The sequence below is a fragment of the Alligator sinensis genome, unplaced genomic scaffold (assembly GCF_000455745.1).
Source record: "Alligator sinensis unplaced genomic scaffold, ASM45574v1 scaffold4_1, whole genome shotgun sequence".
NCBI classification, from domain to species: Eukaryota; Metazoa; Chordata; order Crocodylia; family Alligatoridae; genus Alligator; species Alligator sinensis.
Window position 1 is genome coordinate 3,156,114 of NW_005841887.1, and position 15,889 is coordinate 3,172,002.

Genomic DNA, 15,889 nt, shown 5'->3' on the forward strand with positions numbered 1-15,889 from the left:
CCAGGGGCAACCAGATGCAGTGTAGTATAGTGCCAGGGGATGTGTTTGCACTTTACCTTCCCACTTTGGTCCTGCACCAACCACAGCTTGGCTGACGGGAGCAGCTCTGTATCTTTCTGTATGCTGCAGTATCTCCTGCAGGCTTTAAGACAGGGGTGGGCAATTATATTAGGTGGAGGGCCGCTTACTGAGTTTTGGCAAGCCATCAAGGGCCGCATGACAGGCAGCCAGGGGAGGATATATATTAATTTTCACATTTTTTAGGGGCCCTGCGGGCCAGATAGAATGACCTGGTGGGCCGCATCCAGCCCACAGGCTGCATTTTGCCCACCCCTGCTTTAAGAGTTACAGGGACAAGGACCTGCAGTCCCCAGGCTCCAAAGCAGAATGGAGGGGTTTGGTTTTTCCCAGGTTTCTGGGCTCTGCTGGTTGCCACGTGGGGTCAGGAAGGACTTTTTCCCCTCCTGTTGCTACAGGAGCTTCCTCAGATGCCTCAGGTGATGGCTACAGCCAAGGCTGGGGATTTTGGGGCGTGCTGTTGCCCACTGGGACTAAAAAGCCCAGAGGTTCCTGGTTAGAGGGCCTTGCTCCCCTGCTAAGGTCAGGCCAATTACCACATTTGGTAGCAGGAAGGTGAGACTGTCATGGTGTGTGCCTGGGGGTTTCCTTTCCTCTCTAGTGGGGGCATGGTCATCTTCCTTTGCTCTCTTGAGTAGATTTGAACCATCACTTGCTGTCCTTGCAGCAGCAGGGTATTGGCGGTGCCCTTGTCCCCCTGCTTTAACTGCAGTAAGTTGAGGTGTTCCTGCAGTTTTGGGCACTGCCTGGCATTTGTGTGACAGTTGTTGAGCGACAGGGACTGGAGCACTCTTGTAGTTTTAAGGGTAATTTTTGTGGTTTTAAGAATAAGTTAATGGGGCCAGCCATTTTGGCAGGTGTGCCACAAATAGATCCACACCCTCCCCGAGTGCCACTCCAGTCTCCTTTCCCTGTCCTGTTCTCTGTTTTTTGCTTCCTGCCCTATGTATGCTCCTTGCCAGATCTGCTGCTCTGCTTTCTGCTTCCTGTCCTATCTACTGTGGTGCTGCCTGTCCCTTCCCTGGTCTTCTGCATGCCACACACACAGCCTGGCTGTGCTACTTGTGTATAGGATGGTGTAGATAGGGGTGATTTTTTTCTTGAGCAGGGGGTTGGTTTAGATGCCCTCCTGGGGTCCCTTCCAGCCTTATTTTTCTATGATGCTGTAGAATGACTGCTAAATCCATCCATCCAGCCCAGTCTTCTCATATACTTTGTCATCTTCCTTTGCAGAGATTTATACAAAACTTCTACAAAACAAGGTCATACAGGCTGAGCCGGCTGTACTGCATTATGGGGGGTATGAAATCAACAGGCATCACCAGCAGACTCTGGTAGGTTTTTAAGCAGGGATTATCTAACACACTGTAAAGGGGAAGCACGTGTATTCACTGACCTAAAGAGCCTTTTCCTCCCTCGCATGTCCTTCTGCCCTGTTGTGTCCTTTACCACAGCATTTCTCAACCTGTGGGTCGTAGCCCAAAAGTGGGTTGCAAGAATATATGAAAGGTTCATGAAGAAACTTAAAAAATGGATTTAAAAAGAAAAACAGGGGAAACAGTGTCTTTTCTTTTGCAGACTGGCAGAGTTCCAGCTTGTAGGGGGCTTCTTGGGGCCTGCCGTGCCCCACACGCACCCCACTGTGCCCCACATACCCACCCGCTGCCCCACACACTGGGGCCTGGAGGTGGGGTGCAGTGGGTCAGGAATAAAGGGCACTGGGTCAGGACTGGCCATCAATGTTTACAAATGGGTCCTGGTACAAAACAGGTTGAGAACCACTGCTTTAACACCTTGCTGTAAAGCAGGAGTCGATGAAGTGATGAATAATTGTCAACATCTAACTAGACTAACTCAAATAGCTGGAGAAATTCTTCTTTGCAAGCTTTTGGGCAAAAGCATGCTAAGAAGAAGTTTTCCAACTATTTGAGTTGGTCTAAAAAAAGATATCAGATTTACACAAAGAACCTGGTCTGCCCATGTCCTTAGACCAACACGGCTACAACCTACACTCGTGAAACACCTTCCTAGATTGCTTGGAGCCTTCTTGACTGTGCTCGTACTCATTCATTAGTGGGAACCATGGAAGTGCCCTTTGTCCTCTGCCACTGTGATTGGGTTTGTGCTGTAGGGCAACCAGTTGCCAGCTGCATGGCCCTGGGCAAGTTTCTCTCTGGTTTCCCGTGCACCCATCTGGTTTCTTTAGATTTTCAGCTCTGTGGGCTGAGACTGTCTCATACCACGTGACTTGGAGTGCATCACTCCCGGCTCACTTGGGTTCTGACACACTAAGCAATATGATGACTGCCAAGGTGTCCGCTGAGCTCTTGCCATTGCTTAATGCTGCTGGCCTGAGGTGCGTTCATGCTCTGTTTAACTTCAAGGACTCAAGCTGCCACCTCCCTATGCTTCTTTCCTTGGGGAAGTCATTTCTCTTGCAACAGCTGTTGATGTTGCTCAGAATTAGGAAGAAGAGGATGTTACTTACTCTGAGGTTTTTAAATTTTCCAAGGGGAACGGTGCCTGCTGAGTTTACTGACAAAACTATCACTGTCCAAAGCTTATTTTCTAGATGAGCAGAAAACCAAACACCAAAAAATAAAGACATTTAATTTCTTTTTGCTGTGAGGCATCTGTAAAAATCATTATAAGCGGTGGATTTCAGGTTTTGGCTCCTTAAATATTTAATGAGAAACCCTTTAATGCTAGAAGCTGGTAGCATCTTACTTTCAAGGGCTACCACTGACTTCAGTGTGGTATTATTTGTGGAATAAGAAGAAGATGCCAGGATTAGCTTCCCTATGATTAGGAGAGTCTGACTGCAAAACTTAAAAGACTTAGCAATATTTTTTTTTTTAAAGTAACATCTTTTTTGGTTGCATTTTAAAATTCTGAACACGTTCAGCATTTTCTTTATCGAAGAACAAACCATTATTTCACTGTTAAATAGAGTTTCTTTGTTAGGCACAGACTCACAAAAATGTAGCTTTGCAGTTCTCCCAAATGTTCTCCTAAAATAACTTTTTCTTTTGTTCTGCAGAAGCTGGTAAATATTTCTGGTGATGTAATAAACCTTCACATTATACCACCCCAGACAAAGTACTTTCACATCAAATACAGCAAAACTGTAAGTGGCACAAGTAGCTATCAGACTGTTCATTGCACTCCATCGTTGTGTTCCACACACACAAACCCTGAGTTCAGTGCACACAACCAGTATTAAAATGCCTCCCACTTTATTGTTTCTGTGTCATTTTATAGCATCGGCTTGTCCCTGGCTTGTCCTTTGCAGTCACAGTTGACTTTTGTCCTGATGAGTGGCGCTATTATTATGACTGTGTCCGAATTCACTGTCAGGTAAGAAGGATCTAAGATAAAGGCCAAATCATTTTGGCTGTTATGAAATAAAACTACCTTCACAGCAAGGTGATAACCATAGATATCTATATTGCTCCACAGTCCTCTCTGGTGTATCATTAGCCTCTCTTTCATTCTGTTCAGTAGAGGCCACCTTCCTTTGTGCCCTGCTATCTATCAGAATAAAATTCACAGCAGAAAAACAGTAAAGTAATGTCAAGGGTCTGGCACAAAGCTATGAAAGAACCCAGGCCACTTGGATATAGATGTCTAAATATGGATAAATGTGCCTACCTTTAGACACCCAGAAACTTAAACCTGCGATTATGCATGGGCTGTGGAGACCACAAATCCAAAACTAGAGTAAGCAGACCATCAGTTTGGATCTCCCACATGTCGGGCTGCTGCAACTGGTACAGAGTCTCACAGACAATATAGTTGGAATTCATCAGCTGAGCAGAAATGTAGGAGCTTCAGAGCAGAGAAAATCACAGAGGTTTTAAGGGGAAGCAGCATGTTCACACTCTTTGCCTATGGAATGGAGGTCTTGGAGAAGTTTTACATGACCCCGTAAGGGCTAACTCCTACACCGGAGTCACATAACCCCCAGTTGCTGAAGTGTGGCTCTATGGAAGCTATCGTGTTAAAACCCTTTTTTATATAGAATATGTATTTATTTTAATAGGTTAATAATTTCTCCACTGTTTTCCAGGGAGATGACACTTTACTTGTTCCCATACACGCCTACCCTGCTGTGAATGTTGTAGAATTCCCCTCCTACATAAGCTTTTCTGATGTGCCACTTGGTCAGAGGTGAGTCAAGGCAACCCTCATTAACACTTTCCCAGGCCATGAGAAAAGTTAAATAATAGCTGTCTGTTACACAAAATCCTCAAAGCTTTCACCTGTGCAGTAGCGTTCCAGGTGTATATTCGTAGAAGATTGAATCATGCATAAATTAAGGATTCTGTCAGAACATAGAGCTGGAGCCAGAGCTGGTGTAAATTGGCACGGATCCAGTTCACTGATCAGTGGGATCAGCGCTATTATTGACCAACTGAGAATTTGACTCTTAATCTTTCTTTAGGAGTGAAATTCAACAAGGCGAGTCAGCAGAAGGTTTACGTACCATTTGGGAGCCTTTTTGAGAATTTAGAATTCAGCCTATTGTCCTGTCTGTGCATTGGTTTTGTACCCATATAACTAGTTCAAGTAGGGGAGGGATATTTGTAACTGAATTTTTTTCTAGCCCATATCCTCCCATAGCTACAATGATACCAGTATGAAGGTGCCATGTATTCTCTCTTGTGCTGTAATGGCAAGAGCGCTCTTGTACCAGTATCACTGGGTCTCCCCCTTGGGCAGTGAACCTATTTAAACTATACCAGTACAGTAGAGCAGTACAACTCTCTAGCGAGGACGAGGCCTACATGAATAGAGCATTGCTGTTTTGGTACAAAGGTGAAGGTGCAAACTTGTTTCTAGAATTCATGTGACGAGACACATCTATTGGTGAGAGCAAATGCATAAATGCATCATGGGGGTCCAGTCAGTCACTGGATTTTCTGCTGCTGTTTGTAGATACTGACTTCTAAACATCTGAGGTCACAAATAACACACAGGATCCACAGTTAGACATAGGCCAGTGGGCCAGGGTCAAAACCCATTGAAGTTAATAGAAAAGATTCTCATTGCCTTTAGTGGGCTTTGAACTAAGCCCCGTATTCTGCTGTGCTCTTCTCTGCACCAGTAAATGCAGCTGCAAAGGCAGCAGATGGTATAATTGCCTTGTTCCTAAAAGGTGCTTTGGCTTCAATACAGCACAATACTGGGTGCTGAGAGACTTGCAGGTCCCTGCTCTAACTCAAGGTGCTGTGCATAAAGCGCCATGAGTTTGAGCAACTCCCCACCCCCATCCCAACAATGTTCACCTGTTGTGGGGAGGGGGATCAAGTCTGCCTGCCTGTCCTGTGATCAGGGCTAGGCTGATGTAGCCCCCTCCCCACCTATGTCTGATGCTGTCTGCAGGAAGAGAGAGGGGAGGGGAAGCATGCTGTGGGTTGGGGTTTGCCCAGCCTGAACTGAAGGAGGGAGGCAGAGGGGGCTACAAGGTGGGGGGACTCCAACCCACCTGCCTTCCAGCTCAGGCTGCAGCTCCCCCTCCGCCTCTTCCATCCCCCTGCCTTCCTGCAGATAGCACCATGGGCAGGACTTGACTGTATCAGCCCAGCCCCAATCACACTGACAGATTGAGCCTAGGGAACACAAGTTCCCTAAGGTGCTGTACCTTGGAGTGCCTTCATCTGATCCCTCATTAGATGAAGATTAATTTGTCACGCGATAGGCCACTTTGAAAGCACTCTGCAGCTGTCATGGCACGGCTGTAGAGCGCTTTCAGGGGGCCAGTCATACAACAAATATAACTTCTGTGTGTGCCCACATTGATCAGACTTTTAAGATAAATTACTGCTTTCTTTTCTCCTCTCCTCCTAGAACAGGTCACACATAAGACAGAAGCTAAATTTTAACATCCAGGGAAAAGGAACGCACAATTGTTGTTTATTTCCTTAACCTTTTCAAAGTAAGCTGCCCCAGGCATGTTGTGTATAAAACGCATTCCTCGCTAATCAGCATGGCCCAATTTCAGTCAAACAGTTTATAAAACACAGGCATAATCCTGTGCAAAATAGGTTTGTAGCATGATGTACAACGTTTCACCAGGCTGTTGTTTCCACTTGGGTACATGAAATTAGATGCAGGCAAAAGCAGGGAGAACTTTGGCAAGACTGGAATCATTCCTCATTTACACTGAGCCTCACTTATATTGCGATTAAAGGGCCCTAGTGCCAACGAGAATCAGACCCTTGAAGTATAATTGTTGTAGGGGAAGAGATGCCAGTATTTTGAAGTGCTGGGGCACTCAGGTTGGGCTGGAAGGGTATTGTATGGCACCTCTTTAGGACATGTGCAGAACTTCAGATGACTTAAATGCTGGTAGAACTAGGTCTTAGGTTACAGGGAGCATGTCTACACAAGCCACTAAAAGCACAGGTGACTAATTCTACTGTGCATTAGCACATCACAGCGAAAGACATGCTAATGCGCTAATGTGCAGTAGAATTAGTCTACTGCGCAGTAGTGTCACTTAAAAGATGCTGATTACAGTGCGTTGTTAGTACCTGTTACTACAGGTACTAACTTAATGTGCCGTAATTATGGCGCATGAATACACATATAGACATGCCCTGCATCAGTGATCCATGAGAGTCAAATAACATATTTGCATCCATTAGCTAAAGCTTTTAAAGATACATGAACCAAATTGGCCTCTATATTTAAATTAGATTTTTACAAAATCTTCTTAAATGTATTAACATGTTCCAATAGAAAAAATGTTTTTAAAATAGTCTAATGCCACTTCAGCATTTTCAGCTCCCACTGTAGCATTGGGCTGAGGCCTAATAAACAAGAAGCAAAAGTGAAATGGGAGAGAGGTTGATTACCCACTATCTCTGCTGCGAAAAAACATTGTAAACATTGAAAAGCAAATTGGATTTTAATTTTAATTTAAGGGTCAAGGTGTTACTTGGGAAAGGATAATGGCTTGTTTTCTAGCTCTGATTTTTAACTTTAAAGAAAATGAATGAAAAACTTGAACCGGCCAGGAGTGTTCCAGTTGTTAGTAACCATCCAAAACATGGAAAAGAAGGGAAAAAGGACTACTCCTCTGATCATTTTTGGTCTCCAAATTATGCAAAAAACAGAGTATTGTATAGTTTTGAACTGAACCCTATTCTTATTCTGCAGAGGGAACAAGGAAGGCCTCCTCTCCAACATGTGGACTCTAACCTGATTTTCCATTTTCAGCCTTTGCTTTAACAAGTGACTTGTTCTCTTGTAACATGTTGCAGCCAATATATTTTGGCTGCTCTGTGATTATTCCCAGTAATACATTTCCAGCAGGTCCTTGGTGAGAAGTAGGTCATAGGTGTGACAGCGCTACCTGATTTCTTTTGCTTTCTGCAGCTGCTGTTACAGTTCAGGGGTTACTGTAGGTCACTGGTGCTCAACTTGATCACTTTGAGGGCTGCATCCTATGGCCAGGGTCAGTCTATGGCATGGATCTGGTGTGGGGTCAGCGTGCAGGGATGGACTGTGAGTATAACTCAGTGTTGTTGTGCCAGTCTGACCCTGTGAGCTGGATATGGCTGCATCCTGACCCTGCGGGCCAGAAAACGCTTAGTGATGACCAGTTCTTTTCTGTGCAGGTTCTTATCTGCCCTCTGCACTGTGTTATGTAATATGTCTAACACCTCACATGTGGTTCATTTTCCTTTTCATCCTCTCTCCCCACTGTGGGCCTCGAACTAGGGGTAATTTCAATTTCTGAAACTCTTGTAACTCTAAATTGTGTTGTACAGTTTTTACCAGCTAGTGAATACAAATACTCATGTAAAGACACAGAAGAAATTCAGTTCTTAAAAAAATAAATTCTATATATGTAAGTATATGTAAATGAAGCTGTTTTTGAGCAACCCAGTGAGATTTCTCATTCATCTTCTAGCTGGAACAAATTTTTAAATGACTTTTTTCTTTCTAGCTATGAAAAGTTGCTGCTTTCTTTTTCTAAGTGATCCATCTCTATGATGTTTGTAACTGTTAGAGCATGCCCAGTATGGAGAAAACAGCATCGTTTTCCAGATGTGAGCATGCAATCATTCATGGTTATCTACTGGGATGATTATTAATTTTTCCTTTGTGTTTCTTGCTTTCCTGTTTTGCAGCAAGGAGTATGCGATTCCCTTGCAGTGCAGCTGTCCAATAGATTTTGAATTCCACATTGATTACATTCATCCTCACAAAGCATTTGCTGTTCAGCCGACATCAGGTCAATCACATCTCTTTAAGATTGGAGTTGAAATGATTATGTATTAAGTTCTGTTATTTATGACTCTGTGCACGGTGACGTACAGAAATACAGAGCATAAGATCTGCCCCTGAGAGTTTGCAGTTAAGCCCACAACATCGAAACATAGCCTCATATATATGACAAGAGAAATAAATAACAAACATCAAATGAAGGCCGAACAACTCCATAGCCAGTAAAGTTCTTTCCTCTGTGGAATAAATCCTCAGTTCTTTAGCAGTGATGTTGAACTATATATGATTTGGAGTATAGCATTTTATTAGCATAACAACAGTAGTAATAATACCATTATTATAGATTATACATAAATCTCCTCCTCCTCCTTCTTAGGGCTGAAACTCTGCCATGGAATGGCAACCACTTCAGGACCTCTTTATACTGCCACCCTGGTATAAAATTCCCATAAGCATAACTAGGGATCAGGCCTGATAGGTTTTACAGATACTGGGAGACATTCCACTTCATCGGTCACCTAGCTGCATGGCTCTCCATTTGCAGAAGGGATTTCCCACTGTGAATCAGACCCGCATGCTGTGGGCTCATTGACTTGTGTACAGTGAGCCTGCTCCAAGGCAGACTTCTAATTAGAACAATTAGAGTTAAGGCAACCCTCATTAACACTTTCCCAGGCCGTGAGAAAAGTTAAATAATAGCCGTCTGTTACACAAAATCCTAGAAGCTTTCACCTGTGCAGTAGCGGTCCAGGTGTATGTTCACAGAAAATTGAATCATGCATAAATTAAAAATTCTGTAGGAACTCCGAGCTGGAACCGCAGCCGGTGTAAATTGGCACGGATCCAGTTCACCGATCAGCGGGATCAGCGCTGCTATTGACCAACCGAGAATTTGACTCTTAATCGTTCTTTAAGAGTGAAATTCAACAAGGCGAGTCTGACTTCTAATTAGAACAAGTCAGAGCAGGCATCAGGCACAAGTACAAGTGTCCTAAAATATGCAAATAGGGATATAATGTGGATGTAGACCAGGCACTTAACTCCCACTGAAAGTCAGAGGAGTTAGCTGTCTGTTCGGATTTACAAGTTTTAGGCAGCTAAAAACCTTTATACATTTGGTCCCTAGTGCCTCAGTCCCTTTGACGATGGGACGTAGCCTCTCAAGGATACAGCCGCACGACGAAGTCACTGCTAGGTAAGGTAGGATGTGAGGTTGCGACCCATTGACGACTTCACAGTAACTGCTTCTGTGCATGCTTTTGCCCTGCTGTAAGCATGGGGTGGTTGACTCCTCCATGAACGGTGGAGCAAGTAGCTTCCCACTTACTGAGCAGTAAAACTACGCACGAGCAGTTATTGTGGAGCAATCAATGACCTGGACATTCGCACCCCAGTTTACCTTGCGGTAAGTTGCTTGTGTAGCTGTATTGTCAGTTAGATCAATTCTTTGGGAATCTCACGTGGAATAAAATGATGTGACTGGCTGGTCTCTTCTTAAATTTTATATATACATGCACTACACTAAATGGAAGATATGGGAAGGAGACACATACCTCTCAGCTCTTTCATGTTAGACCATCTGAATTTTAGTCTATTGGCTTAGCACGTTTTCAGTTACACACACAGGAAAGTTAGAGATCTTTGCCTCCAAATTATCTGGTTGATGCTCCAGCAGCAGAGTAGCCTTTTCTTTATGCAGTTATCCATTAGTCCGTTACTTTGTTTCCCAGTACAGGAAAGCATCATGCCACAAATGGGGATTCATAGTCTAACAGATGGTCTGGATTCATTCCCAGCAGTGATATGTAGAATAAAATCCAGCGTAATTGAACTAGGGCTGGTCCTAAAATTAGATCCAAAATATTATTTGCAATAGGAAGCAACAAAGTTTTGTTCTCCCAAACCCAGTGGGAAAAGCGCTAGCGTCCTCAGCTGTTTTGTCATTGCAGATGGAAATAAATGATTGTAGGATTAGGAGCTATAATGAGTTTAGGCAGAGAAAGCAACTGGAAATCAAATGTGCTTGTCATCAGTTTAGGTTTCATCGTAAGAAATCATACAGACAACACGTTGCAAATTGGTAGCCCTCAGGTTAAGTTGTACCTCTATACACCTAATTTGCCCAGTTATCACTTTAACATTATCACTTTCTTTCAGTAGAAAATTAGGTCACTTTATAACACTCTTTATGGAGCCAGGCTAGCTGACATGTTGTTAATGTGCCTGATTATATCACATGCATATTTATGGTGTCTACTGGATGTGCTTAATCTAAGGTTTCCAGTAGGGTTTACCCATAACCAATTGACAGTGTTATGCATGAAGGTTCCTCCCTGCACTGGCTGCTAAACCATGCTTAACATTTTGATTATGAATCCTCAGGTCATGGTCTAACATCACCTTCTTTTCCAGTTGAGACAAGCCCTCCATAAGTTTAACAAAATCAGGTCTTTGTTTTTTGCATGTTTGGTCTTAACTTACAACTTGAGCAGGTTTTCATTCTTCAGGTGAAGCTAATGTTGGCGCTATAGCAAATATATGGCCGACAGAGGACAGCATACTCTTCTACCTTCTTTTGGGTTATCCTTTTAAAATGCTTTCTTGAATTATTGACAACTGCTTGTAGGAAGTACAATAGCACATCAAAGGCAGAACAGAAAGTTATAGGTGGGCTGAAACAGGGTTGGATTGGGGTTAAATTTTCCCAAACCTCCTTGCATGGATTTTGGATTTGCAAATTTGCATTCAGAATGGTTCCTGTTTTATCCAGCTGAATTCATTTGAATGGGCCTAGCTTGATGGAGAAAGTTAAACCTAAATGGAAACATTTAAGGTGCTGAGTGCCTCCAACTCCTACTATAGTCACTGCTCCCTAGAGCATCAACAGCAATAAAAATAGCATAGGAAAGGAAGCTAAATGTTCTTAAAAAATATAGGAGACAGGAAACGAGGCAGAGGTTACTTTAAAGAGTAGGAAATGAATGTCATGGGAGGTTAATGTATCTGTTGAGCTGAGTAAATTCCTTGTCTCAGGAATGATGAGAGCAGCTAGAGCCTCTGACAAAAGGTTGTGCAAAGTGTTCCTGGTTGTAAAATAGCGCTTAAAAGTTTCTACCGAACACTGGACCAGAGAGCGAGGAAATTTAGAAGCATTAGAAGAAACCCAGAGAAATCCCCAGACTTGCGAAAGGAATAAAAAACCTATTTATAATACCTTGCTTAAGACAGTGGGATGTGCCAGAGGACTTGAGGGTAGCAGATGTGAGTAAAAGCTTTTAAACATAAATAGTCTTTGTCACGCTCACAGTAGCAGCAAACTGTGCGGTGCAAGTAATGGTTCATCTCTTTACCATTTGAAGCTGTTGCCAGTCATGGGGGAGCGGGAGTTCTGGCAATAGATATGTGATCTGTTTGGGCTGAAATATGTTCCAGCCCTTCTGCCACCAAAACTACCAGCGATATATTATTTTTAAAATGTGCTTAGCAAATAAAGTCCCATTTCTGTGTTAATTCAGTATGGTTCTCTTTTCCCTGTTATAGGAATAATTCCAGCCAATGGGAAAATGGAAGTTGTCATAACATATTCACCACTTGAGTATGGAACAGCCCAAATGAAAATGCAGTTATGGATTTCACAATTTAACTCTAAGCCGTACACATGTGTATTCACAGGAACATCAACACCCTTTCTGGGCTTACGGTATATGTGCTTGATCTAGTTTTGTATATTTTTGCCCATTTCTGGTTTTGAAAAAGCCCTTTATAATATAGATTTTCATACTGTTTTGCATAAAAGTGGCACCATGCTCTGTTTTAGCACTTACGCCAATACCCCTAGTCTGCTTCAAACACAAGACTGCAACAAGGAAAATCATAAGCCCTTAAAATAAGTTTCCTGGCTTTGTAAGTCAGCTCTGGTCCCTTTTTCGGCTCTTCTCAGCCTCCTTCAAGAAGTATATGCTCTGCAAGGGTCCAATTTGCAGGGTTCTTAATATCCCCTAAGAAGTGCTGAGCACCAATGCCTGTTATATCTATCAACCCTCTTCAACTCTCATTGCTCAATACTCACAAGATCAGGGTCTTTAGGGTTAATAAACTTTCTGAGATTATTGCTTATGCTCCTTTGGGAATAGGGAAGGAGCAAAATTAGGAAATTATACTTGATCTGTAATTTGGGAGAGACCATTACACTATTCCTATACACCTAAAAAGCATACAAAGACAAATGGAGGCTCTTCATTCATTATCAGGATGCTAGTTTAAAGTAGCACATGCTCTTCTGAAACCCAGGAAAGAAGAATTTCAAAAGCAGAAAAGTGCCTCAGAGAAGAAACCAGGTTCAGCTGGGAAACCAGTGGTGCAGAAAAAAGACCAGTTAAAGCACCCACGACCCAGCGCTTCCCAGAAAGTAAAGGTACAAAGAGCTGGGAACCAGAAGCTCCTGTCAGGGGATGAGACTACCCCTTGTTCTTTATCAAACACATGATTGATTTCTTCCCATTCATTTTTATCCCATAGGAGATTGAATACCAAAACCTGAGATTCCCGACAGATCTATCAAATCCCCATGCTGTAGCAACTGTTTTGATTCAGGAACCTGGCAAATTAAAGATTAAAGACTTGAAGGAAGGTAACATAATGATACAATGCATGATAAAATAAACCAGAATGACTTTCTTGTGCTGTTGGATTTCTAACAGATATCCATATGGGGATCTTGGTCTTAAAACTGATGGGAAGTTATGGCCCTGATTTCTGAAGAAAGTGTCACCTTAGCTGTACTTTTTATATATGAGCTCAGTTATCACAGTAGATAGTTTTCCTCGTAAAAAATTGATCTTCATTTTGCAAAGATGTCTAGTTTGAGATCTCATATAATAACTCCTTGGTCTCGTCTATAGTTCTATGCCAAGGTAACGAAGGAATAAAAACAAGACAGATGAAGGAAGCAGTGTTTGCACAGAAGGTCAAACAAGACATTCAGGCAGAGGAATCAAATCAACTTAAATGGTGAGTGTTAATTAGTCAGCTTTATTACCAATGGTAACGTTTATTTAAATATGACAAAACAAGCATTGTTAGTTCAGAGTTCTTTCTGCTGTTTCATGTCCAGTAGGTGAATTTTAAAACCGAATTTTCTTGTTTTCCTCACATTCTTTTTTCCTTCTGTCTGAGAGGGATCTGATTAGTAATCTGTAGTGGGAAATAAGCTCTTGGATTTTCTTTACAGTCATTCAGCAGAAAGCTCCTGGAAACTTTGTTCCAGATTCTACTTTTCCAGGTCTCGATCCTGTATTGTTCGCATCAGTGGGAGCTTTCTTATTGAGCTGAAGGAGCCCAGAGTCAGGCCCACACTGAAATAGCTCAAATCAATGTGAATAAAAAAAGTGTAAGGCCTCCATCAAGGAAAGCAAGTAATCATATCTTCCACTTTGAGCCATGAATTGTCCCATCTAAGTCAAAGAAACATCTCCCATGCTTAAAGTTAAGCACCTGCTTTAGTAATGGCAGGAGAACTTAGGTCTGTTATTCTTTAAGTGGAACAAGCTGAACATTGGATAAAGGTTTTTCTCCTCCCTACTGTAAATTAGGCAAGTTCATAAAGGCAAAGATCCAGTTTCTCTGAAATGGAAAAGAGAGATTATTGAAGAGCGACAAAGAGCGGAAGAACAATATAAGGTTAGTCTTCATTGTTTATGCAGTGGTTTAAAAATCCACCTTACAGTTTGGACTACATAAAACCAGCTAAAGAACGAAGAGCCTGTTTTTGATTGCTGCTAGCTCTTTAAGTAGGTCGATGCAAACCTGCCTAAGCTGTGCAAATTTCCCATATCTATTAAGCTGTTATTATTTCTGTGTAGTAGTCTATAGAGTTTTCTGCAAACAAATGAATGAAAGACATGGCTGCTGTCCTAAATAGCTTACAGTCTAAGGGTCAAACCCAATAAACACTCTCACACATGAGTATATCGTCTCGATATGAGTAGTCCTGCTGGCTTCAGTGGGACTATGCTTGTGATTGAAAGTAATCAACATATATGTATTTGCAGTGTCAGGACATACCTTCCAACATCACTATGTAAATTAAGATAGACAAAGGAAGAATAAAAAGTTGGAAGAGGTGTAAAACCATGAGAAATTATGTTGCTTAATTAGCTATGTGCTTATCCTGCTGGCCTCACTTCTTTTGATGCATATTTGTTCACTCTCTGGCTGGTGATCTAGATTCTGCTAGATTCCAAATGTGCTTCGCCATTTGATCTGGCAATCAGAAACAAGATTAGTTCCCACTTCTTTTTGTCAGGGGCATATTTTTCCATTGCTCTAAAGTCTTGCTCAGTTGTCTCCTTCGATCCTCTCCATGGTGGACCAGAAGTTCAAACTACATACAAATGACGGTCCACAAGACCCGTTAAGACATGGGCACATGAACAAGGTACTGCCAGGAGACTGAAGGCAGACATTTGCAGCATGTCAGCTACTCTGCGGTAATTGCCTATGTCTGCTCTTACTCTGTGGGAAATGAAAGCTAAGACACACTGGCTTAATGGAAGAAAGACACGTTAGTATGGGTTAACTTCATTTCCCACAAGATAAAAGCATGCACATAAACAGTCACCACAAAACAACTGATGGGCTGCAAAGCCCCATATCCTTATGCCTCATGGTAAGTTGTTTGCACGCCTATACTCTCAGCTGGTTTGTGTTTCATCATCCTGACCACATGACCTGCCCACCAAAGTCCTTGGGATTTCACTAGATATTTGTTTTAATGCTTAATAAATGTAAAGGTTTTATTTAAAATGATGTAAGGAAACTTGATTGGGATTGGGTGATTCCTAGGAAGACAGCCAGCAGTGGAGTGGAACAAAAGGTGGTCTGCAGGGGAGGGGAGTGGAGCCAGGAGGAAGAGACTAAGTGGAAGAGTGAAGGGATGGAGGTGAAGATTGGGAAGGCAAACGCAAGCAGTGTAGCAAAATGAAGTGGACAGCATCAGATCTGGTGGCAGCAGGGAGTACATCAAAAGACAACGGGAAATCAAGTGGGGGAGGGGATTAATTGTATGGCAACGAGATACTGAAAACAGGTCAAAGCCACCAAATGGTGGCAAAGATGTCAGCCAAACAGCATAGCCTGGGAAAGTGGCATCATTAATTTAGTAGGCCAAATGGATGTTCGGTCCAGTAGCATGAATGGAGCTTACAGAATAGGGGGGTTAAACAATGAGAGGGAGTTTGCTGAGTTAATCTGAAGTCAGTCTGAAGGCAGGGGAGAAAAGCACCTTTTTAGACTAACTAAATCATTTTATCAGTGCACTGTAGGAGAAGGCAGTTAGCCCAACTCATTCTGCCTGACTCTGCCCTTAGCCCTGACCCTGCAAACTCATGGGTTTCCCTGGGTCTTCCATTGGCATGGGCATCAAGGTGCAGAGTCAGGCTCAAAGAGTCATACCTCTTTTTTCTGGTCGGCTCACTCAAGTACAGTGATCGCCAGCCATACCATAGCATGGTATGAAGCCTCCATTTGGTTGGCAAATCTAGATCAAGAATTAATGATAGCTAACGAGGAAATA

At 42.6% G+C, this 15,889-nt stretch overlaps 1 protein-coding gene across 3 annotated transcripts in view; it reads left to right on the forward strand.

Annotated features, from left to right (window-relative positions):
- The window catches only part of CFAP221 (cilia and flagella associated protein 221), a 39,086-nt gene that overhangs the window by 5,904 nt on the left and 17,293 nt on the right, over nucleotides 1–15,889 (forward strand). For all 3 annotated transcript variants that reach the window (XM_006017897.3, XM_006017896.3, XM_025196935.1), the window contains exons 3-12: nucleotides 1,312–1,412; nucleotides 3,119–3,205; nucleotides 3,340–3,435; nucleotides 4,148–4,248; nucleotides 8,220–8,323; nucleotides 11,857–12,016; nucleotides 12,607–12,730; nucleotides 12,835–12,946; nucleotides 13,218–13,326; nucleotides 13,908–13,995. In XM_006017897.3, the coding sequence (XP_006017959.1) occupies nucleotides 1,312–1,412; nucleotides 3,119–3,205; nucleotides 3,340–3,435; nucleotides 4,148–4,248; nucleotides 8,220–8,323; nucleotides 11,857–12,016; nucleotides 12,607–12,730; nucleotides 12,835–12,946; nucleotides 13,218–13,326; nucleotides 13,908–13,995 (1,082 nt within the window). The remainder of the gene's footprint in view (nucleotides 1–1,311; nucleotides 1,413–3,118; nucleotides 3,206–3,339; nucleotides 3,436–4,147; nucleotides 4,249–8,219; nucleotides 8,324–11,856; nucleotides 12,017–12,606; nucleotides 12,731–12,834; nucleotides 12,947–13,217; nucleotides 13,327–13,907; nucleotides 13,996–15,889) is intronic.